Here is a 22,914-nt window from a genome sequence, read left to right on the forward strand (position 1 = left end):
TACCAGACCTTGTCATCCCCGTGTGCCTATTTGCTCAATGTATTGGCCCAATTTATTTTGCCAAACAGAACATTTTTGAAGGGCCACACTACATCACTCAACAACTTCTCCAACCCCAGCCAGGTGGGGTGAGCATCACCCTGCTGCTGGGGGGAGCCCAGGCCCAGGAACCCTGTCCCATCCTGGCCCCCGGTTCTGCCCTCGGCAGGAGCTGGACCTTCAGCATGGACTGAAGCTGGTCCCTCTGCTGAGACCTAAGCTGGCTGCCTGGGCTCATACCTCCAAGGTCACCATCCTTCTCTGAATCAGGGCCTGGAGGTCTCCTAGAGGGCTGCTTATTTTGTTCTTTTCTAAAGCTGATTTTGCTGCTTTCATTATTTACGTCAGTGCTAACGCCTCATTCACAATCCAAGCCTGCATCCCTTACAACTTCCCTCAGCAGTGCCAGGGAGAGTGGCTGGTCACTGACTGGTGGCCAAGGAGGACAGCAGAGCCACGCAAGAAGTGGCCCAACAAATACCGCAGGCCAGCAGGATGTACGGCAGCATAGAAATGCGACACGGTGGTATTAATGATCATTATTCTCATTTATTATAATTATTGTTCAGTTTGAAAAAGGAGCCTGGAGCCAAGCATTACGCTAATTGGCACATTTTTTTGTTTTTGTTTTAGTTCTGAAAACAAACTGGGGTTTAGTATGATTTTTCTTTCACTTGTTTGTTGGGTTTGGTCTTTTTTTTTTTTTTTCTTTCGTTCATTCCATCACATTGAAAAAGGAAGAAAAGGATTTTTTTTTTTTCCTCTTTTTTTTAACTCACTCGGTAAGTCTGGACTCCTCGGATGAACGTAACATTGCACACACACACACTTGGAGAGGAGAGAGAGGGGAGAGAGAGAGAGAGAGAGCGCGCTCGCGGTGGGCAGACAGACACACGCACGCGCCAGGTCAAAGAACTCTGATACAGTGCAAGAATTTTCCCAAAATGATTGGATCATCATTACCAAAAAACTCGCCATAACAACACCAAGAAACAAAGAAATGTTTAAGCCACACTGTTTGACTGGGATTTTTCCTGCTTTTTTTTTTTTTTTTTTTTTCCTTTAAATGTTTGCCACACAGAGAGAAAAAGGGTTTAAGTGGGAATGGGAGAGGGATGGACAGGCTCACAGATGTGAGCAGGAAGGGGGGAGATCAAGATTGGGGTGGGAAGGAAGGATAGAGGATAGGGGGAGGGAGGGAGGGGCAATGGGGAGTCATTTCTTAATGTTCAGGCATTTTCTTGGTCCGCCTTGCTCTCTTCTTCTTTCACCTCTTCCTGCTGGGCACTTTCAGTAGGTTTGGTTTCTTCTACAGCATCTAGTGGGGAAAGAGATGGTCCAGGGTTAGTCAGCCATGATCTAGAGCATCCTGCACATGCACACAGCCATCACACGATGGACTGCATGGCTTCAGGCTTCTCTCTCCCCAGACTGACCCAGGTCTCAAAGTCCTTGGCACTTCTGCAGCATGGAAAGAACATGCCAGGGTTCAGCCCAGCAGACAAGTGTGTAGCTCTCATGGAACACCTCCAGCCTTGCCAGAAAGCACATGCAACTGGAAGGAGCTGGCTAGTGCGCTGATGATGTGGCAGGCAACCATCATTCATTTAATCAGGTGCACTGATTAGACTCTCAGCTTACCACCTAGATGAGACTCTTGTATTACCCTTTTACTGAACCCAATGACTCTGCCAACCACTGTTGAATTGTTGCCCTCTAATTAGTTCTACAGATTCTTCCAACTGAGTCTTAAAGAGGTCATGAAGAGAAAATTCTACATGCACTTGAAGCCTGCAAGACCCAGAGGGAAAAAATTTATAACCTATAACTCAGATTTCTCTTAGACAGAACAGAGATATAGAGAGATGTCTCTAAGCCTTCAAGAACAGGAGCCTTCAGCTGGGACATTGTCACGTCTCTCCAGTTTTCTAGGCTTTCCTTTCGAAGGTAGAGCTGCTCCAGGGGCAAACAATGAGTGTAACTGGAGGCTGGGTCTGCCTGTCAATCAGACACCTTGTTCTGACACACCATTCACACAAGAAATTAAAATGAATGCCAGGAGCAATCCCACAAAAATGAACAAGACAGAAGATCAGAACTGAGGGGAAGGCAGAGGCAGCCAGGAGGGACAAGGTAAATGACAGGAGCACCCCTCAAACTGGAGTGATCTTGCTGGATTAATCCACCCTGAGATAGCAAGCCCCTCTCATTACAGCAGGACAAATCTAATTTTCTCTGATTTCCTGGTAACCAGCTCTCATCATCTTTAGATCATGGTACCCTAACACGATCCCGGGCCTCTTTCAGAAGCCCTGCTAAGGTCTGTGCACCATGTGGACTGCTTTTTAGAGGTGAAGGTGATGGTTCACCCAGGGCTGCAGGTCTCTAAGGTGGAAGAATGCACAAGGGTCTTAGTGCACTGTAGTGATCAGTCTGCTCCATTCCCATCTCTCCCCATTCCTCACTGACTCCCCCCACCCCCAACAGATACTCACAAACCATGGAGAGGCCAAGCAAGCGGTATCACCCGAGATTTGGGATAAAGAACAGGGAAAGACATGCTGAAGAGCTGGGTGGTGTGGGACAGACCAGAAGATTGGTATGTCACATACCTCAGTGCTGGCACTTGACATACCTCCATAGCATCACTGTGTCTCTGGTGGTCGTTCACAGAGGACTGTGGGGTCCCTTTAAACCGGACAGTTCCTGGTTTCTCTGATGGGCTATCAGATTGCATTACACTAGCAAATAAAATGGGCCAGGGACTGCTCTCTGGCCCTGAGGCCAGCTGGCACCACACAGCTCACGTCCATATGGCTAAAATCTCTCACTCTCCAGAACAGGGTGGCTGTGTCTGGGAGCTGTCTGTGGAAAAGCTAGTTGGCTTATTCAAAAACCACACCATGGCCCATGCTGTCAGCTTAACAATACAGATGTTCACATGCCAATATTTAGTTTGTGAGGACCAGCATCCTCACACCCATGTTCAGCATTAGTGAGAATGCTAATCAGGATGTGAAACTTTCTTTACTGACACTATTAATGTATATTGGCCTGGTCCATTCAATGCCATCAGATGGCAGACTTGTATTTGCTTCCAACACTGGCAGTAGGTGCTGCATTCTCACTTCCCTCTCCCCCTCAGCTATTTAGCCTCTCTTTTAAATTCCTTCCTACCCACCATTTCCATATGGATCATCTTTAACTTGTGTGCAACTTCCCATCCTGAATCATCTTCATTAAAGGCTCTGCTTCTGGACCTTCAAATACTTTTTGTCTTAGTAAACTCTGACTGCTGCTTTTCCAAAAGGAAAATGTCTGTGGGAACAACAAACCCCATAGCTCAGTGCCACAGCCTAAGCTCCTGCACCTGCAAAGCTCCTGTCAGCAAAAACATCTGTGGACTTGTTCTCCCTGGACACTGAACAGCTAAATAAAGTGCTACACAAGTACTCCTTCTATATACGGTACAGCCACAGTCATGAACTAAAGACAAAATAGGCTACTGATTAAAATACGATGCAAGTATTATCGGAAGGCAAAGCAGGCCAGCTTGCCCTAGTTTTGTTAATTTTCCTGAAAGACTTGATCACACTCCACTGGGGAGCGAGGGGAGTCCTTTTAATCCTGCTCTTCTCCAAGGCATTCATGGCAGGAAACACACTGAATTATGGACCCAAGAGCAGAATCCCAATGGACAACCATCTACCCCTAAATTTAAGCCAAAAGACTATCGTTAGCCCACAGCAAACGACGCTTCTCTCTAAGGCTCTGATAGATCATATTAAGGCAGAATTTCTGTTTTGTCTGCATGTAAATTCAAGATGAATGAAAGAGCAACAAATGGTAGGCAATGCTTCAAGAACACAAGCCCTGATGCTATATTGCATTATGTTTAAAACTTTTTGTGTCTGTCTGCTGGAAATATGCAGAGATTTTAGCTGGCAGTCCCCACAGCATCCTAAGGACTGCGCAACGGAAGGGCCCGTAATGCAGCAAGCAAAGGGACAGACCCTGGGAGGCCCTGCATACCTGCTGTGATACCAGATGCCCCCGTCACATCAGCAGCTGAAAGTGGGGTCCAGCTCCTACAGTGGTAGGCTCTTGAGAATTGTCCTAGTGAGATGGGCAGGAAATCTGGTTGCACTCAAAGTGGGGGAGCTGACAACTTTGGTGACATGGAGTAGCTCACAATGTTTCCTGTGATGTTCTTGTCCTTAGGATAAACAGGCAGGTTGAAACACAATTTTCTGTCGTGTTTTGTTCCTTCTTGGCTCACCACAGTGGCAAATCTAATTTCCAGGGACAGCCCGTGGCACCCAGAGATCCCTATCTGGCAGAGGAATTGCACGGAGGTGCCTTGCCGCCCACGTTGCTCGTCTCTGGGGAGCAGTTAATCATAGGCAGGTGACTCTCTGATGAAGCAGCCCAGAGACTGCACTGATTTCTGCCATGGCTGAAATAGCCTGGACTGAGTCTGAGGTCATGGAGCAGCAGAAAGGAATTAAAGTCAGTTCACCACATATTCAGGTCAACAGAGGGGAATCATACAAACCAAATGCTAGACATGGCAAACTAGAGCAAATTCTCATGACTGTGTATGTCCTAAGTATCAACAAGAGGTCTACATTTTTGAATAAGGATTATCACAGAAAATTCAGCCAACCACTCTCCCTCTTTTTTCTTGCATAGTATTGAAGCAATAAGTGGAAATACCCTATGCACTGTTACACCCTACTAAGCTATGTCTTATTTTGTAACAGCTTTAGCAGGATTTCATTGATCTTTGAGATGAGGTAAAAGAAGCAACCTGGTGTTATTATACAGTAATGAAATTTAGCAAGAAGTAATATCACAAAGGATAAAAAATTCAGCACAAAAAATAAAGTTCAAGCTGTGGCACTGCTAAACCACAGCAGTGAAAAGAACAGGATTCTCTCTGTGCAATGGGAGCAAAGTAGCGCAACTCTACTGACATCAGGCCTGGTTAATAGCAGTTTCTGATTCACAAAGGAGAGGCGAGACAGTTTATCTGACTCATCCTTCACCAGTTTGTTTGATGCAGGTTATTTCTGCAGCCTGTTCTCTGAGGTTTTCTCCAGCCTAGTTTTCAGTGTTCCTCCTTTGGGAGGGCAAGGTATCCCCAGAGAGATAAGTAGCTATCCTCAGGATTTCATACATCAGAGAGGATATTTCTTACACTGCTTTTTGACCCAATACTAGTCTTGATTACCCACTTCCTTGAACTCTGGGCTGTTGCATCTGTTGGTTTGTAGTGGACAGATATGTCTATACAGACAGAACTGCACAGCCTTGGCATTTTACATTAAATTTGCACTTTGTTAGAATGAGTGTAAAAGGTAACAAAAAAGTAGCTGAGAATTCAGGACATTTAGGCAAAATGTTCCATCTCCTGCTTGAGGGAAAAAAATATTTCATCCTGGGTGGCCAAATTTCCACCTGTCTAAAGTTATTTCCCTTTTGAACACGCTAGCACTGTGAAATCTCCTCCTGCAAGATTGGAGTCCGCTGTGTCCACTTGCAAGGAAGAAAACAAGCAGGAGGCAGTGAGATATTTCTTAAGATGGACCTGGACTGGGGCAGCACCGAGATGCACATGAAGAGATCATGAGTTGGGAAAGTTGAAGTGGGAGTGGATGGACGTATCACCTCACTCCAGACATCCACAGAGACTTCTCCAGCTGATCTTCTCTCCTGCTCCTTTTCTAATTAGTGGAAATAATCATGACATTTCTAGGACTCTATGAACTTGACCTATTTGGTTGCCTGCTTTAGGACAAGAGGAACTGCAGCCTGGGAACACCTACACCTTTAGCAAGCCAAGGCGGAAACATCCACATTTGTTGTAGAGCATTCCAGCCACAGACCAAAAAGAAGGGTCCAAACTCACACAATGAGAATAAAACACATGCGTGCATGGAGGAAACAGAACAGGAGGGGAGGCTGAGCTGTAATATGAAGCAAAAGAAGCTTGAGAAGGGGCCAAAAATAAAATCTGTCCTGAAGGATAAAGCAGGGGTGGCTAGGTCAAAAAGCTAATGCCCCCTCCACCCCTCCAAACAAGACCACGAGCAAAACCCACCTAATTTGTGCTTGCAATCATGATCCTCACTGGTTTTTTAAGGCACATCAGTCATCACTTGCATTGTTCCTGTTTATTCCAGCTCCATGGTTGCCTCTAGACACAGCTTTGAGATTTTAGTTTGTTCTGCAGCTTTGCCTTTTCTTTCAGTCTTTTGAAGTCTATACTGCAGTCCAAACCATCCTATAGCGCGACATAATTTTGCCAAAGAGATGAACATTTGTGAACTGAGCTGCCACCAACCCCACTTCAATCTAGCACCCTGGATGGGGCAGCCAAGTTGAGAAAACTTTTGGGCAGCCTCAGACAAACCTTAAGCTGTGGAATTGCTTAAGTGATAGAGCTGCATGGTGGAGAGGCTGAAGTGCATCTGCTTCCCAGCTGAAGGGCTTGTGTTAAAGACAAGCTTCATACCTACATAGTTACAGCTCCAACTGGTACCTGCTAGGGAACTGCTTTGCCCATGGAAGGGAAAAAATATGGAAGCCAACTACAGATCCTTGCTGAAATAGTGCCTTAGCCCCTCTTCCTCCTCAGCACCCCATTTATTTCCTGGAAAGGGTGAGAGTCACATCTGTGAGCCCTGTTGAGGAGCAAACACCTTGGACATATGCCACTCTGGTTGCTGTGAAGCTGAAGCAGGCACACAAGCAGCAGTTTTGCTGGATGGTGGTACTTACAGCTTCCTTTGCCTATGCTGTGCTCTAATGGCTGAGTGTGCAGGCTCCTCTCCAAGTCTCTCCACTGCCCTACATTAGTGAAATTAGGTTGAGTGGATTTCCGGGTAAAACACTGTCTCTTGGGACCTGCCCAGCTCCCGTTTGACTTGCCAAGATTAATTAAATCAGAGCAGACATCAGCTTATGACCACAGTAGCAGCAACCTCTCTGCTGATCATTTCTTTTGTGGCTGGTGGCTTGGGTTTTGTTTTCCTTTTTGTCTCTGTTCCACTGCAGATCTTTAAATTACCACAGCTGATGCCAGGAGAAGAGAAACTGCATAAACACTCTGGGATTTTGCTTTTGCTGCTTTCCCATTGTTTGCATAATTATTGCTGATATTGATTGTGCAGCTAGAACTCTTCCATGCCTTCATGCTAAAGTATTGCCCAGATCTACTCAGCCATGGCTCTTTCTTTAGCATTTGTCATGCTCACTCCTTTCTCCCTCTGTTGTCTGCCAACTACAGCTTGGTCAGAGATGGAACAGAAAACCTGTCTGGTCTCCTGTTTGCTCCCAAACACTAATCTGGGTTTTCCTACATTGTTAAAAGCAGAGCTCATCTGCCCCAGAGACAACTCTGTTTAGAGACATTTTTTTGGAGGGTAAGGAGCACTGGAAGGCCCCATTTAAAATCCCTGACCCGAGCCTCTCCTAGCTTTAATGACATTTGGATCCAGATTTGGATCCAAGCTTCACAGCTTGATTCATCTGTCCCAATCCATCTGTCCTTCTAGCCAGCCAGACGCTGATTCCAGGCAGACGATGGTAGGTCTGAGACTGCTGAAACAAGATGCACTTCAGGTTCAGAGCTATTGTTTATACAGTTCTCTTCACAATCCAAGTTAGCCCATTGCAGTCAGCCCTATGATGCATCATATGCAGTGCTAAAATCCTACGCCCTCCCCACTCGCTGCTTCTGAAAACTAGCAGATTTATCCTGGCCCAGCAAAACACTGAGAAATGAAGGAACTGGGTATTTCGGGTGAGTGGCTGTGTTGGGTCCAGGGGATTGACTTGCATGATTTTTCCCAAACCCCTGGTGAAACCCTCACTAACTACAGACAGGCCCAGGGTACCAGCTGGTTCCTGTGAGCCCTGAGGCTCTTGGTGGGCACATGGAACCTGAGGGATCTGCATACCCTTGGTAAACCCTGTAACAAAGTGGTGGGGAGGGATGATCCCACTGCAAACAGCATGCAGGATGTCCAGGGAAGTTGCCCAGTAACTACTGGAAATAAGCAGGCAAAGCCACCTGTTAAGGTTAAAATTAAAAGGTGAATACGGCCACAATATAAGGTAGTTTGGGCCTCCTACTCCTGGACTGCTTCCTCTTTGTTTCGGCACCATGTATGTCAGCCTCAGTTGCTCCAGCAGAGAGGAAAAAAATAACAACTTCTGCCAGTCCCATGGCTGATGACTTTGGTCCAAGCTTGGACGGCTGCCTCATCTTCTGATCCTGCTAAATCCTCAGAGGACAGCCAGCCCCAGTTCTGTCGCCCCAGCTGCCTTTGCGCTTTGTCAGGCCGAAGATCCAGTGGCCTAGGGATTTCTTCTCTCTGTCCTCCTGCCTGGTGCCTTTCTTCCCCCAGCACCACCAGGGAAATCCCACCCTGCATCAGCATCCGTGCGTGCAGTAGATGGAAAGGAAGGGAGCAGTGGGAGAGATGCTCGGGGTACATGGCTGTGGAGAGGGGGTGCCGAGGCGAGTCAGGCTTGCAGTTCCACTGCAAAGCATCTTTCACAGTGTCTAGACACCAGCTGCCTTGTTGCCATGGAAACTCCCCAACTTTGGCTGATGGGAGGGAGCAGCGAGGTCTCCAGAGAAATGGGAGTGGTGGAGGAAGAGAGTGGAGAGAGAAAAGGGAGGATGTTCCTTGTGAATGTGAGGTGTTAACCCTGTTACAGTGACATCGGCAGATATTTTTGCTTCCTGGAAAATGTGGAAAAAGTGTCTCTTCTTTCTTCTACTGCTGTTTCCTTCCCACATCCATGGAGGCAGCCAGGCCTGAAGGCTGAGACAAATGACATGCTTACTTCTGGCTGGTCATTTATTCCTGCATATTACCAGCACTTTTGGTCCAAATTTCCTGTTTACGGTGCTTATAAATGGGCAATTACAAACCAGCTAGGGCTGGAAGAAGCCTACCAGAATGGTTAGGTTTTCAGACTGTAAGATCTCCTTTAACAATGCCTTTCTCTTGGCTACCATCATTGCTACAAGCAACTGTAGCTCCAGGGAAGACGTGGTGCTCCCACCTGGCAGCAGTGAGATCTGTCATGGTGTTTCTGTAGGGATGCCTTCTTGCACCAGAAAGTGGTGGGCAAGTGGGAGGCTGTGTAGTACAGTGGCTGAAGAGGAGGTAAAAGAGCCCTTTTGGGATGAGGCTGCCTTGGAGGCAGAAGTTTTGCACTGGCATTGAGTGGCCTCCTGCCAAACAGCATCAAAGGTGCTGACCTCAACAGACTCCTACCAAGGCTTCATGGTCTTTACAGCTAGGGAACCTGAATTGGAGAAATGGGAAGTGACTTGTGCAGGGTCTCCCCAGCCATCAGCTGGAGTCAGAGCTAATCTGATTGCCAATCAGTTGCTCAGCTGCCCTGCTGGAGCAGAAAGGCTCCCTTCAGGAGGGGTTCCAAGCTACAAGCCCCTCCATTTCCCCAAAAAAAGAGTAAGCCAGAGACAAAGATGCCTCTGCAGACACTCAGACCACAGTTTTTCACTATTCTCTGCTTGACTTTCCAGTAAGGTAGTGTACTGGTCTTTTTAGGTACAGTATCCAGATCGTATCAGATATATAAGATAAAACAGGGTATAATATCCAGATCATACATTCATGATGAACCCAGACCTTTGCGAATGTCAAGAGCTGTCTTCTACTGTGACCTTCCCAAATTGCTACAGGCAACCAGCAATGTAAGTCTTTATCTAGTCTTCGTCACCACAACAATGGCCTAACTCACAGTCATTGAGGTATTTTATTCTTGTGGCATCTCAGTGAAGAAAGCAAAGGCTTTTATCTGCGTTTTAGAGTGAGCAAAGTATGAAGAATTGGGCTGCAGCTACACAAAAGCTTGTAGTGTACCCAGGAGGCTGAGTCCCCTTGGCTTTTCATTTCAGCATCTCAACCAGCCACTCTGCACACAGCAACACTGACAAATGTGTGATGCCTTGGTCCTGTGATTTCTGAAATTCCACAAAGTCCTAATTTGAGGCCAAAACTGGAGGTGTAGCAATCTCAGCAACACCCACCCTCCCAACTATCACAGGAAGGTGGCTAGAAGAAAGGCATTCATTACTTCACCTGAGGAAAAGCTAAGAAGAAATAATCCACAATTTGTTCATTTCTCTTCCCATACCCCTCTTGATTTCACACAGGTCCTGCAGACCAGAAAGGCTACTCTTTTTAATTCCTTAAATAACTTGTGATTCAAACAGCTTGAACATAGAGGTTTTTACTTGTTTCCAGCTGTGGAATGTAACAGTTGGCAGCTGCTCTTGGCATACGCGTTGGAAAACAGGATGTCTCTGTCTCATGCAACGGTATTCTTTTGTGTAACTCATCTTTTCCCCCTTTCTGGGTTAAGTTATGGAGGATCGCTTAGAAACAGGGAGCATGTGAGGGAACAGAAGAACAAGGACTTGATACGCCATATCCATTTATTCTTTAGCCTCTCTAGCGTGGCTGCCCTGTGAGATCATAGGGGAGAAATCAGAGGAAAGATAAGAAGAAATGGAAGTACTCAGAATCACAGAATGTTAGGGATTGGAAAAGACCTCAAAAAATCATCTAGTCCAATCCCCCTGTCGGAGCAGGAACACCTAGATGAAGTTACACAGGAAGGCGTCCAGGCGAGTTTTGAATGTTTCCAGAGAAGGAGACTCCACAGCCTCCCTGGACAGCCTGTTCCAGTGCTCTGTCACCCTCACTGAGAAGAAGTTTCTTCTCAAATTTAAGTGGAACCTCTTGTGTTCCAGCTTGAACCCATTACCCCTTGTCTCACTGTTGGCTGTCACTGAGAAGAGCCTGGCTCCATCCTCCTGACACTCGCCCTTTATATATTTATAAACATTAATGAGGTCACCCCTCAGTCTCCTCTTCTCCAAGCTAAAGAGACCCAGCTCCCTCAGCCTTTCCTCATAAGGGAGATGCTCCACTCGCTTAATCATCCCGCATCATCACTCCCTTCTGGTGTGTCAGCCGCTCCTCCCAGCTTGGTGTCATCAGCAAACTTGCTGATAGTACACTCAATTCCCTCATCCAAGTCGTTGATGAATATATTGAATAATACTGGTCCCAGAACTGGCCCTTGAGGCACTCCACTAGATACAGGCCTCCAACCTGACTCTGCCCCATTGACCACGACTCTCTGGCTTCTCTCCTTCAGCCAGTTTGCAGTCCACCTCACTACCCGATCGTCCAGTCCACACTTCCTCAGTTTAACCATGAGGATGCTGTGGGAGACTGTGTCACATGCTTTGCTGAAGTCAAGGTAGACCACATCCACTGCTCTGCCTTCATCAATCCACCTTGTTATGTCTTCATAAGAGGCTATGAGGTTGGTCAAGCACGACTTCCCCTTGGTGAAGCCATGTTGACTGCCCCTGATGACCCTCTTATCCTTGATATGTCTTAAGATGGCACCAAGGATAAGGTGTTCCATCACCTTCCCACGGATGGAGGTGAGGCTGGCTCGTCTATAGTTGCCCGGGTCCTCCTTCTTGCCCTTTTTGAAGACCGGAGTGACATTTGCTTTCCTCCAGTCCTCAGGCACCTCTCCCGTTTCCCAAGACTTGGCAAAGATGATGGAGAGTGGTCCAGCAATGACTTCAGCCAGCTCCCTCAGCACCCGTGGGCGCATCCCATCTGGACCCATGGATTTATGGACGTCCAGATTGCTTAATTGCTCCCTAACTCAGTCCTCATCAACCAAGGCAAACTCCTCCATTGTCCTGCCTTCCTCTGGGGCCTCAGGGGTACGGGACTCCTCAGGACAGCCTCCGGCAGAGTAGACAGGGACAAAGAAGGCATTCAGTAACTCTGCTTTCTCTGTATCTTCTGTCACCAGGGCACCCACCCCATTCATCAGTGGGCCTACATTGCCTCTGGTGTTAGTTTTATCTGCCATGTATTTGAAGAAGCTCTTTCTGTTGTCCTTGACCCCTCTTGCCAGGTTTAACTCTAAGGAGGCCTTAGCTTTCCTAGTTGCCTCCCTACATCCTCTAACAACAGCCTTACTCTTACTCCAAGGAGATTATGGCCAAGTGAGCAAAATGAAGACTTACTGAAGCAACTGATAGTGATTCCTGTACAGCCAGGACATTTCTAGTGAAGTTAATTCAGGGAGTGAAGCTTACAGCCCTTTGGGGATGGAGGTTTGGTTTTGGAGAGGCCTGGCAGATGCACAGAGAATAGCACAGCAAGTGACAGAAGTTTGATAGACAGATCAGACCCTCAGAGATCTGCCCATCTTACAGCTCCACTGATCAGCCTGGCCATTGTGGTAGGATCAGTAGGGGGATGAAAATGAATCCAAAACTGTGGCAGACTGCTGGCATTCATGCACCACTGATCCTGAAATAAAGAGGGTTAAGGAGAGGAAGGAAACATGCAGAGTGCTAGAGCCTTTGGGTTCACCATCTACAGCTCCTACCTCATCACACAGGACTGGCTGTGAGGCTGCTCTCCTCCCCTGCCCCAACAAAGGTGGCCAGGGAGAAGAGGTCAGAGGAGGAAATCTTCTGTAGTTGCAGCAAAAAGGTCTAAAAATTCCTTCAGTGCATCCAGAATTAATGCACTACTCCTCCCTTCATACTTCTCCCCCTTCGGCTGTCGGTGGCAGCAAAACAAATTGCTGCAGCCCTTACTACAAACCACGCTCCCGCCTGCCTTCCCCCAGCCCAAAAGACATGTGCCGTTCATAAGCTGCCTGACTGTTGGTCTCCATTATTAAAGCCTAGAAGGCTGATAAATTGGGGATTCGCAGAGCCTGCAAGCCTCCAACAACCAGATTGCCATGGAAACCAGAGGCAGCCTCCATCTCCAGCAGAAACGATATTGATCTAGCTGAAGGCAGGGAATTGCAATCAAGAAGAGGATATAAAATATCTCTTTTTCTTCCCTTTGCTATCCTCCCATTTTGTGTTTAAATGAAGGAGAAATTTCATTTAGAGATCGTTAGTTTCTGTCCATCCTCACACACCAAACCTCTGAAAATTGGATGCTAAAATGAATTAAGTGCCCATTGTCAGGCCTTCCACAGCCATCTTGTTGATAACTGTCCCCAGCAGCTGCAACATCAACACCACCAGCTCTTTGCATTAAAGATATTACGACTATTTCCCATATGCACAGCTAGTGTGCACACATGTAGTGTGTTTTGTGCAGAGTGGGCACTGAGATACAGCCGCTGCTCTCTAGGAGAGAGTTCAGGCTTGATGCTGTACCCACTGAAGCTCCTGGGAGCCTTTGCTTTTCATTTCCATGGGAGGAGGTCATCACATGTGTGACAGTCTGGACATAGGAAGAGGCATTTCCCACTATAAGCACTTGTGGGGAAATCCACACTTCAAGACAATGCAGAGTAGCATTGCAGAGCAACTCTCCCTCTGCCTAAAATCCATTATCTGCTACTGCTTCATCACAGCTCTCCAGGGGTGGAAAGATCAGGAGTCACAGCACCTGTCCTGCAAAACTGGGTGGGCAGCTGGACACTTTCCCCAGCTTATACTGCAAAAGCCAGATCCTCCTTAGTCTGTCACCTAATCCCTTGGGTGCCAATGAGAAAGACTAAGGGTTGAGAGGCAAAAAGCCACAGCTCGTCTTCAGGTGGGAGGTCAGACTGCATAGTTGCCAAGAAACCCCTGTGATCAGAGGTGCGGTGATGCTGATGCTCAGCCCTAGGGGCAAGGAGGGTGTAGGGCAGCCCTGCGGCTGGCACAGGCCACTTTCAGAGAGCCAAGCTGTGCTGTGGGAGCTGCCTGGAAAATCTTTCATGATCACTCTCACTGCCAGTGGCAGTCTTCTCTGTGAAGGTGGCAGCAGCTGGCATCAGTGATTCTCTTTTTAATTCAAATTGGGGACTTTTTTTTTTAACCCAACCTTCTCCCAGTTTGGGAGGGACTTTCCAGCCTCTGAACTTTCTCAGTGCTGCACCAAGTGAACTGGCACAGTTGTCCCACAGTAGCCATCTCAGTTTAATCGGCTTTTCACAACCACCATTCAATCAGGAGGGTAATGAATTCAGCATTGGCATGGGGGCATCCGGCAGGGCAGCTGCAAATGCTGGTGAGACCTCAGAGAGGCACAGCGAGGCAGCCCCATGCCCTGTGCACAGCCAGCCATGTCACAGCGACACAAGGCCAGGTTGTTTCACCTAACGCCCCGGAGCACCAGGTATGTCCAGGTTGTCAATGACAAAGCAAAAGCTCCTCGGTACTGTCCACTAAGGTGGAAAAAGCACCCTTGTGGGGTGCTAAACCAGCCCTTTGCAGAGCTAGTCTGCAATGATGAGGCTTCTCTCTCTCATCAAAGGACATTTCAGCACTGCTGTGGCTGTCCTCTTGCTGGCCCAAGCTGGCCCTGCCTCAGCTGTGGGGCCAAGCAGTAGCACTCCCCCAATATCTCATGTGTACTCAAAGTCTGTATGAAGCCCAGCTCTGCACAGGTCACAGAGGCTGTAAATTACCACAGCTCTGACTTGCAGAGTTTCTAGATTTTTGGTCAAGGTGGAGCAGCCCATACTTTTGGCTTGGGCACCATCATTTTGACAACAGCTGTCACAGAAGAGGGCCTTTTCTGAGACCTGAGCTGCTCTGAAATTGCACTGAGGCATAAGAAGTGGCACCCTACACTTTCATGCTCCCCTGGTCCTCCAGCTGATTTTATTTGCTGTAAAGGTCCTTGGCTCAGGTCTTGCCTGCTGGTTGCAGAGTGATGTCATGAAATATCCACATGAATGAACACGTCTCTCTTACTCTTCCTCTCCTGCCAGAGCTGTTCCACTTCTACAAATCATTAAATATTCATTGGGCCAGAGGAAAACATTGACTCTGTAGGCCAGTGGTGAAGGCACTCAGCTGCAATGGGGGAGACCAAACTCCACCTACTGGCTCCAGCAAATCATAAATAATTTATACAAAGTGGAACAGCTCCAGAAGGAGGGATCAGGGGAAACTTCATCCAGCAGCCCAATGGTTTGCTTGCCAAGCTCACTGGATTTCAGTCTCCTAGGGTAAGACATGGGCCCATTTTGTGTTCTGTCTCATTCAGGGAGTACCTGACCATCATGTGCTAGCTAGTCTAAAAGGAGGCAAAGTTTTCTCTTACTACTTTAATCTAGGCTTGACTTCCCTGTTTTGTAGAAACGCATGTGCTTTGCTAGAAATGAGGACAAGAAGTAGTTGTATGCTACATCAGTTGGGAATGGCTGGAATTTTCTCCTTGTTCCCTGATGTAAAAATCAGTGACTTCATCCATCTTTCTCAGAGTCATTTGGCTTCAGCCATGAAGGAGGTTTCTAGCTTGAGGCACAAAGAAACATTTTCTTTGTCATTTTGTGTCTCTTTGAGTGCAGTGAACCGTTCTGGATTAGTATCTCTTGAGACCAAAGTCTGCTGTTCATCCAGAGAAGTGGTGCTGCTCAGCAGCAGCGTTGTACATTTCACAACCCTGCCTTCCTGCTGGGTCTCTGCTGTGTTTGTGTCATGGACAAGAGGTCAGGTTCAGTCCCTGTGCCTGGCACCATGTTTGGCCACACTGATAAGCCTCCCAATGAAGTCCTGGAAGTAGTGCTGGGACAGGTTTGTGCAAAGAGTACCTTCATCCCCAAAGATGAGCTTAAAGGCATGTGCCAAAGCTGTTTACACTGCTGAAGGATCTCTCAAACACCCACCAGTCCCTCTGACTTGCAAACCTGCAGCACCCTGAATGTTCACCCCAGACTCTAGGAGATGTACCATGGGACGGGTGCAAGACTGAGCAGGTATGGTGCAGGGCTAGGAGATCATATATGTGACAGTCATGCCTGCTTACTGTTTGGCAATAAAGAAGTCACTTCCTTTCACTGTGCTTTCACCATCTGGATCCTCGGTGTCCCAGGTGAATAATGGACTGTGAATGCAGACAAAGGGCCAGATAGAATTGCTGCTCATATAAATTGCAGCAGCCCTACTGAAGATAACCTCACAGCAGCCCTCTAATCAGATTCTGTGATTGCAGGGCATTTCCATCTCTTCTAATCACAAGGGAAAGCAGAAGACTACTATTACAATATGGCACTGAGTCCCTGCCAGGGGAAGAAACATACAGACCATTTGTAAGCAAGTCTAAGATCAAGACCACAGACTCCTTTAACTCACACATCCTTCTGAAGTGCAGCAGGGCAGGTTCCACCCAGGGCTTGGTCTCCTGTGGCATATCCCTTGTTTCAGCACTGATGACTGAAGATTACTCTGAATTACTTACAACACTGGGTGCTGAAATCACAGGTGAAATGCTAGCCTTATAGAAGGCCTAGGCAAGGCCTAGATTCAACCCTGTAGCTACAGCTGGGGAGTGTTGCCTCCAGATAGGCTGTAAAAGATGGCAAGAAGGAGGGAAGAAGGAGAGCTTGGAAGAGAAATTTTAGGACAGGTAACACAGAGTGTCTAAGCTGGAATACATACTCCCTCCTTTCTAAGCTCACACCCAGTGAGGGGGTGGAGTTCTATTCTCATCTGAAAACTAGGCAGTTGTGGACTTAGTCCACTTGAACTTGCGTTCACACCTTCTTCTTAGAGGCTTGTGTCATTTCCAAATCAATGGGTGCCCAAAGCCTTTAAGAACAGCAAAGGAGGTTTTTAAAAGTACCTTCCACCTTTCCATCTTTAAATCACTTCTACTTTATTCCATTGTGCACCTCTTCAAATGGTTATCCAATGATCTTTGAAACATTTTTCATAGCTGCTAAGACAGTTCTGCCAAAGTCAGCAGCACTGGGGAATGCTCCTGCAGACTGGTCACAGCCCTGTCCTCCTGCCCCTTTCCCTGTACGTGCCATGCACAGTCAGCTATGGTTCTGCAGCACTGAACCACTTTAGCATTGGAATTTGGATGCTCTTCAAATGTCAGAGGGATTTTCTTCTTCATTAAGCCCTGTAGGTTACAGGTAATGTCCAGTTATCATTACTAGCATTCCCAATTAACGTGTTTTGTTGAAGGAAGATAGAGGTTGAATAGTGTCTTCTACCTTCTGCTTTCTTTCATAATGAAAAGAGGACTTATTTGCTGTTGCCTCAAGGTACAGCTGGAAAGTATGTGGTCCTTTGAACACTGGATAATTGGGACCTTATGACCTTTATCTAAGACTTATTTACATGAAGCTTGGAGTGTCACTTTTCCTGTCATTAGGAGAACTGCATTTCCATTTACATCTGAGTCCTGCCCAGGTTTCTATAGTCCTTTTCCTGACTACTCTGCAGCCCTGCAAAGGGCAAGTGTCCAACATCGGCTCCTGGCTGCCAGGACCTCAGCTGAGATTTTCAGTTCTGTTTCAGCGTCCCATGCTGACAGCTATGTAGCTAAGGACACAAAGAAAAAAAACATTTCCACAGATCCCATTCACATTTGGTGATGATAAAGCCAAGGCTCTTTATCTTGTACAGGCTATTAAAGCTAAGAGGTATGCAAAGGAGGTCTTAGCAGGGAATCCAGAACTAGGAAGAAAGTCACAGTTCTGGTAACCTGCAAAACCAGACCACAGTCCCCTTCAGAGAACAGCTAAGCACACAATAGCAGCACTCTCCATCATTCAGTTTTCCCTCATACATCATCATTAAGTGTCTCCTCTATTTTCTGCCTGAAAGACATTCAGCACCAACAGAGAGGAAAGCTAGGGAATGAGGGAGCCCTCCTTTAAGTCAAGCTTGCAGTACTAATGTAGTATTTAGAAAAATACTGTGGTTAGAGACCTGTTCAAATGGAGCTTGCATAAATTTGTCTTTCACAGGTCTATTGGAGGTTCCACCTCCAGTTCTGGACCTATCTCATTGATGCCAGTGGCTTGACCTGAAAGGCTCATGTTACTGCCTACATTTTCTTTGGTTCTCTTGGCCACTGCCCTGTCTTGCAGACCATCATACGGCTTAATAAAATACTCACACAGTGCCTTTACAAATAGGAAAACTCCCAAGTCCACAATGGATCTGGATGTCACTGCAGTCATCAGTGCTCTGTCTTCAAAAAGCAAAGATGTTGGTGTGCATAAGGACTGGGATGAGAAGCAAACCAGAAGAAATATTGCCTTTCTGGAAATAGGTGTATACAAGTATAGCCTTTTCTGGACTGATTTATACAGTGTTGGTTACCCCATCTCACAAAGGACATTTACAGATTTAAAAGCAGTACAGAGAAAAGCAACAAAGATGCTAAAAGGCATGGGAATCATTTCATACCTAAAGCAATTGAAAGCATTGCTTGTGTTTTCTTCAGGAAAGAGATGAACAGCAAGGGCTATGGTACTATGCCCTCTGTGCATACTATATGATGCTATATAGAATAATCAATGGCATAAAGTAGGGCTATTGGAAGTTTTTGCTCTTTTGTGACATAACGCAAGTACAGAAAGATATTTAAGGCAATGGTGGCCAATTCATTGCTGAAATTTCCGGCTATTGTACAGTTGGTTGGAGTTGGGGAAGCTATTGACACTTTGACAATCGGATATTCTGCATTTATATATGCCATATAAAGCCACAGCTATAATTAGTATCAAAAGAAATAATACATCATGTTTCACTGTTAAACCAAATCCTAGCCAGCAGAGAACAAGGAAGATTCCTAGTCATAGAGAGGCAGTTTACCCCAAATCTGTCCATAGCAGTATTTGGTGCTAGCCACTGTGAGAAGTACAATAAATGGACGCTAGATATTGCCAAGCCAGGTCCTCTAGCAGTTATTTTTATAGACTCTTGGGAGTACAACTTCACCTTATCAGAGTCCATGGAGTTGCCACAGAGACTGGAAGTGATCACTGAACTGACACTGATAATCCAGTATTAATGTACCTATTATACAGCTCTCAAGGAATGTCTAACTAATCTGATCAGGCTGACCTGGTGAACTTTCCCGGTCTCTTTCCTTTGCATGTGGCAGTCATCTGCACGACAGAGTCAGTACTGCTACTGTTAAAGTACTGCTTTTTGGAGCTCTAAATCCCAGCTGATTCTCCACAAGCTTATATCTATCTGAAAAGTTCAGCCTACTTGATCCTAGTGTAAAGAGATTACACTAGTGGTGGAGCAGAACACGGCTGGCAGCTACAGCAAACAGCTGCCACTTAAATTTCATTGTCTGTCTATTCTGCCCACAGGTCTGCTGTTTGAGCCCTTCTCGGAAGAAAATTTGTTTATCATTTACAGCAGAAAGCCTTCCTCCCATGTGGGGATTTCAGAGCATTTTCTCAATATGATCTGAGTGCACCTGTAGTTGGCCACTGTGGAAAACCTTGTAATAAGGAGACAGCGATTTTGAGCAAAATCTAGTTGGAGTTTAACCATCAGTCTTGGCTGTAGAGAGCCATGTGTAAGCATGAGTGACCACTATACACCCTGAGGAGCTTACACCATGACATTAGTACACACTGCCTTAAACAATACCACCTGTATGTACTGCTTATAAGAGCTCCTTCCACGGAGATGTGTAAGAGCATAACGCTCTCAACGAACCTTGGTATATCATCTAGAAAGTTCACTATTGTACAGGTTCAAGACCAGCGACTTTGTTCAGTAGGAAGAATACTATAAAGATGTAATTGAAGAGTGAGGCTTGCCAATTTCCCCACGAACAGGAACTCTGCAGCATGCTATGATCAATGAGGAGGGGCTCAGCCAATACCGCAACAGCTGTGGTTCCCAGCATCAGAAAAGGTGAAAGATTGCTGTCACCTTTCCTATAACTTCCATCCTTGACAAAACAAATGAGTTAACCATCCTTGAGCATCCATGCATTTCTTACTGAGGTCTCAAAAGAACTGGTACCTCCTTGGTGCAAAACACTGGTTAACCTGCTCTCTGCAAGAGGCCTTTTCCAGAGTCAACCATCACCTTGTCATCAGTAAAAATGCTTAGCGCAACCTCAGATTTCACTAGAAGAGGTCAGGTCCTGCTTCACCACTAGTGCAGTTCCCACCTACATGGAGCAAGTGGCATCTCATTAGAAAGCAGCAGACCTGAGCCACACCTGGGACCAGAGAAAGTATTTCACTGCAATAGAGGAGGAAATCCCACACGTGTAGCAAGTAGTGTGTAGGTTTCCTGTTCTCTGGAAAATACTGACATCCCACTTTGCTCACCCTACCCCTCACATAGCTATTTGCACCAGTGCAAAGCAGGCTGTGAAATACATATGCAATGCTTATGCTCATGTAGACACAGTGCAAAGATTAAAAATTTCAGAGCAACTGAGGACTAGGCACATACTTTTACACCTTTGAGCATGTTGCAGGTAACCTAAGTTGCATTTCTAGTCTTACTTTGTTGCTGGAGTAGTACTACAGACAAGAACATGCTGGCACACATGCTTAGAGTTGTTCCCTCTGGGGCAGTCAAGGGAAGGCTACTGTATTTGCATTGCTTTCCTCAACTGCCAGGTGTAGCAGCAGAGATAAGCTCCCGTGAAACAGGAATGGCAATGAGGGTGTTCTGCCTCATGCCAGCTACCCATGGGCCAAGACTAAAATTCCAGTTATACAACTGCAATCCACTTGCATAGTGCAGGCTGTACCTTCTAGCTGCTACACAACAATAGGCAGTCTCCATTTCCAAATCTTTATACAGCCAGTGCTCCCTAGGTGCAGCAAGTATTGTCCTTCCATCAATGCACTGACTGAACTGAAAACAAAGAACTGATTCAACTCTAAGCCATGAAAAAGGATCCATAGGGACTTGCTCCCTCTGAGGAAGTAAAGAGAAGATGGTGCCTCCCAATGCTCCTTCCTTGCAGGATATAGAGCCCTGGGGGAACTGTTGGCCTGCTTACATGCAAAGCAATTGTCATCTGGCTGATTTTTCATTTCAGCTGTGAAACTGCTCCATTGTAAAGCTATTTCAGCAAGTGGGAGAAAGCATTCTTCATTTCCCAACAAAAGAAGATCCATTTGTTTCCTTAGGCACAATTTACTCTTTCACATTTCTGGCCTTTGTTGTATTCTTACCTGACAATCTGAGAGTGCTTTTGATGTGAGAGCTAGCCAAAGTTGGAGGTGAGACTCAAAAATCTGAGAAAGTACAAAGAGAATCTAACACTGTGTGACATTCATCTCCTCTCCTCCCTTTAGGCACATGGTAGCCCATCTTCTTCTACAGTCTGCTGTGCTGGATGCTGGTCTCACTTCAAAGCTGTGCTAATGTAGATTCTTTACAGTAACTTTGATGGAGACTCTCTGGATTTAAGCCAACAGAACCTAGATTAAAATAAGTCTCACCTCCTCATGCATATGTAATGTATAAATTCCCTCCTACCACTTTTGAATTTTGTCATGTTGAGTAGGTTGGCATCTAAGGGAGCCTCTCTAAGCATGATACCAATGTCAAAGAGGCAAAACTTGGATCATAACAAGAAAGCCTGTAAACATAAATCTTGGCAAGGATGTTCAGATAAGAGAACACTTTCTTGGCATACAAGTCACCCACCAAAAGACACAAAGACATCTAAGACATTGCCCTTCTTACATCAATCCCTCATTGCCACCGAACAAAGCCCATTGCACTCATTTCATGCCTGACCTAGGTTGAATCCATCTACTTTTTGATATATTGAGGACTGCTTAGAAACTACCCTACCGTACAACCTGGAATGCCTGGGGTTTCAGATCAGCTAATACTGGACACAGGACAGCTGTTTGGAGACATTTCCTAAGGCATTACCAATGGACAGGTAGAGTATGTAGAATTGAATAACAAGGAGAGCTGAAGGCTGTCAGGGGCATTAGTGACTGGTATGAAGAATCACACAGCCTTTCCCCCACTCCAGAAACATTAAATATAAGGAATAAAAATCATGCACTCCTCTTAATCTGGTTAGTTATTCCTTTCCGCTTTTCCTGGCGTTTTTTGTGCTGCCCTTAGATGAAGGCAAAAATCTCCTCTGGATATAAATGAAATGTCATTGACTTCTGCTTGTGTTTGCACTAGGGAAGATATCTACAAATAGCATGGTACAGCCATTGTAGTAAAATTCAAGGCAGATGAACATCAAGGCACAAACATAGCATGGTCGGCACGCCTCATGGTAGTAACAGCCAAGCATACAATGGCAACCAGCCAACCAGTGACACTGGCTAGGAGCCAATTTGATTTATTTTTGGCAGCCTGACACCACATACTACTGTGCCAGTCTTCGATCACAGAAATGATAAGAGATGACCTTTGAAAGCCATTGGGATGACTTCTGGGAGAAGGAGACTGATGAAGCTGAAAGAGGATCTGTCCCCTGGCTGGAGGAGGACTGGAGTGGCAGATGTTTGGTAGCCCTCCCTCCTTCATGAATGACCAAGCCACTACAGCCATGCCAGCAGCCACCAGTGCCGTGTTTGCTGGGAGAAAGGTCAGCACACAGAATATGTCTTTAAGTCTATGGAAAGAGTAAGTACCAATAGAGAAACAGAGAGGTTTAAAGAGATGAGAGGGAGTAATAGGATGGAGATAGGAAAAAGAAAGCATAGGTTTTCTGTCACGAAATATTTCCTGTCAATGGAAACTTTTATACTGTGATGATGCCCTTTTGTGGAATGTTCTTTAGGGAGAAAGTAGCTCCTTACTATTCTGGATATTGTGCTACAAAGTGTATTGCAGAACACAACCCAGCATCCTCAAGGAGATGGACAAGAAGGCTTATTTAATATTTTTTGCATCTTTTTGTTGGATGGCTCTGAGGGCACTTACCCAGCTGTTGGAATTTGTGAAGGCTGATATTATACGGGAATAGGAATTTAGAAAAAAAAAAATCTGTATTCATTAACATTTTAAAGAGACGATCAGTTTGACTGTGGCCACACACCTTCCATATTTGCTTT

At 46.1% G+C, this 22,914-nt stretch overlaps 1 protein-coding gene across 1 annotated transcript in view; it reads right to left on the reverse strand.

Annotated features, from left to right (window-relative positions):
• Positions 1 to 1,233: 1,233 nt before the first annotated feature.
• Positions 1,234 to 22,914, reverse strand: part of GAP43 (growth associated protein 43) — an 85,714-nt gene continuing 64,033 nt past the window's right edge. Inside the window, exon 3 of the mRNA XM_065642153.1 lies at positions 1,234 to 1,357. Coding sequence (XP_065498225.1) covers positions 1,269 to 1,357 — 89 coding nt within the window. The 3' untranslated portion in view covers positions 1,234 to 1,268. The remainder of the gene's footprint in view (positions 1,358 to 22,914) is intronic.

The sequence above is a fragment of the Caloenas nicobarica genome, chromosome 1 (genome assembly GCF_036013445.1).
Source record: "Caloenas nicobarica isolate bCalNic1 chromosome 1, bCalNic1.hap1, whole genome shotgun sequence".
Taxonomy (NCBI): Eukaryota; Metazoa; Chordata; class Aves; order Columbiformes; family Columbidae; genus Caloenas; species Caloenas nicobarica.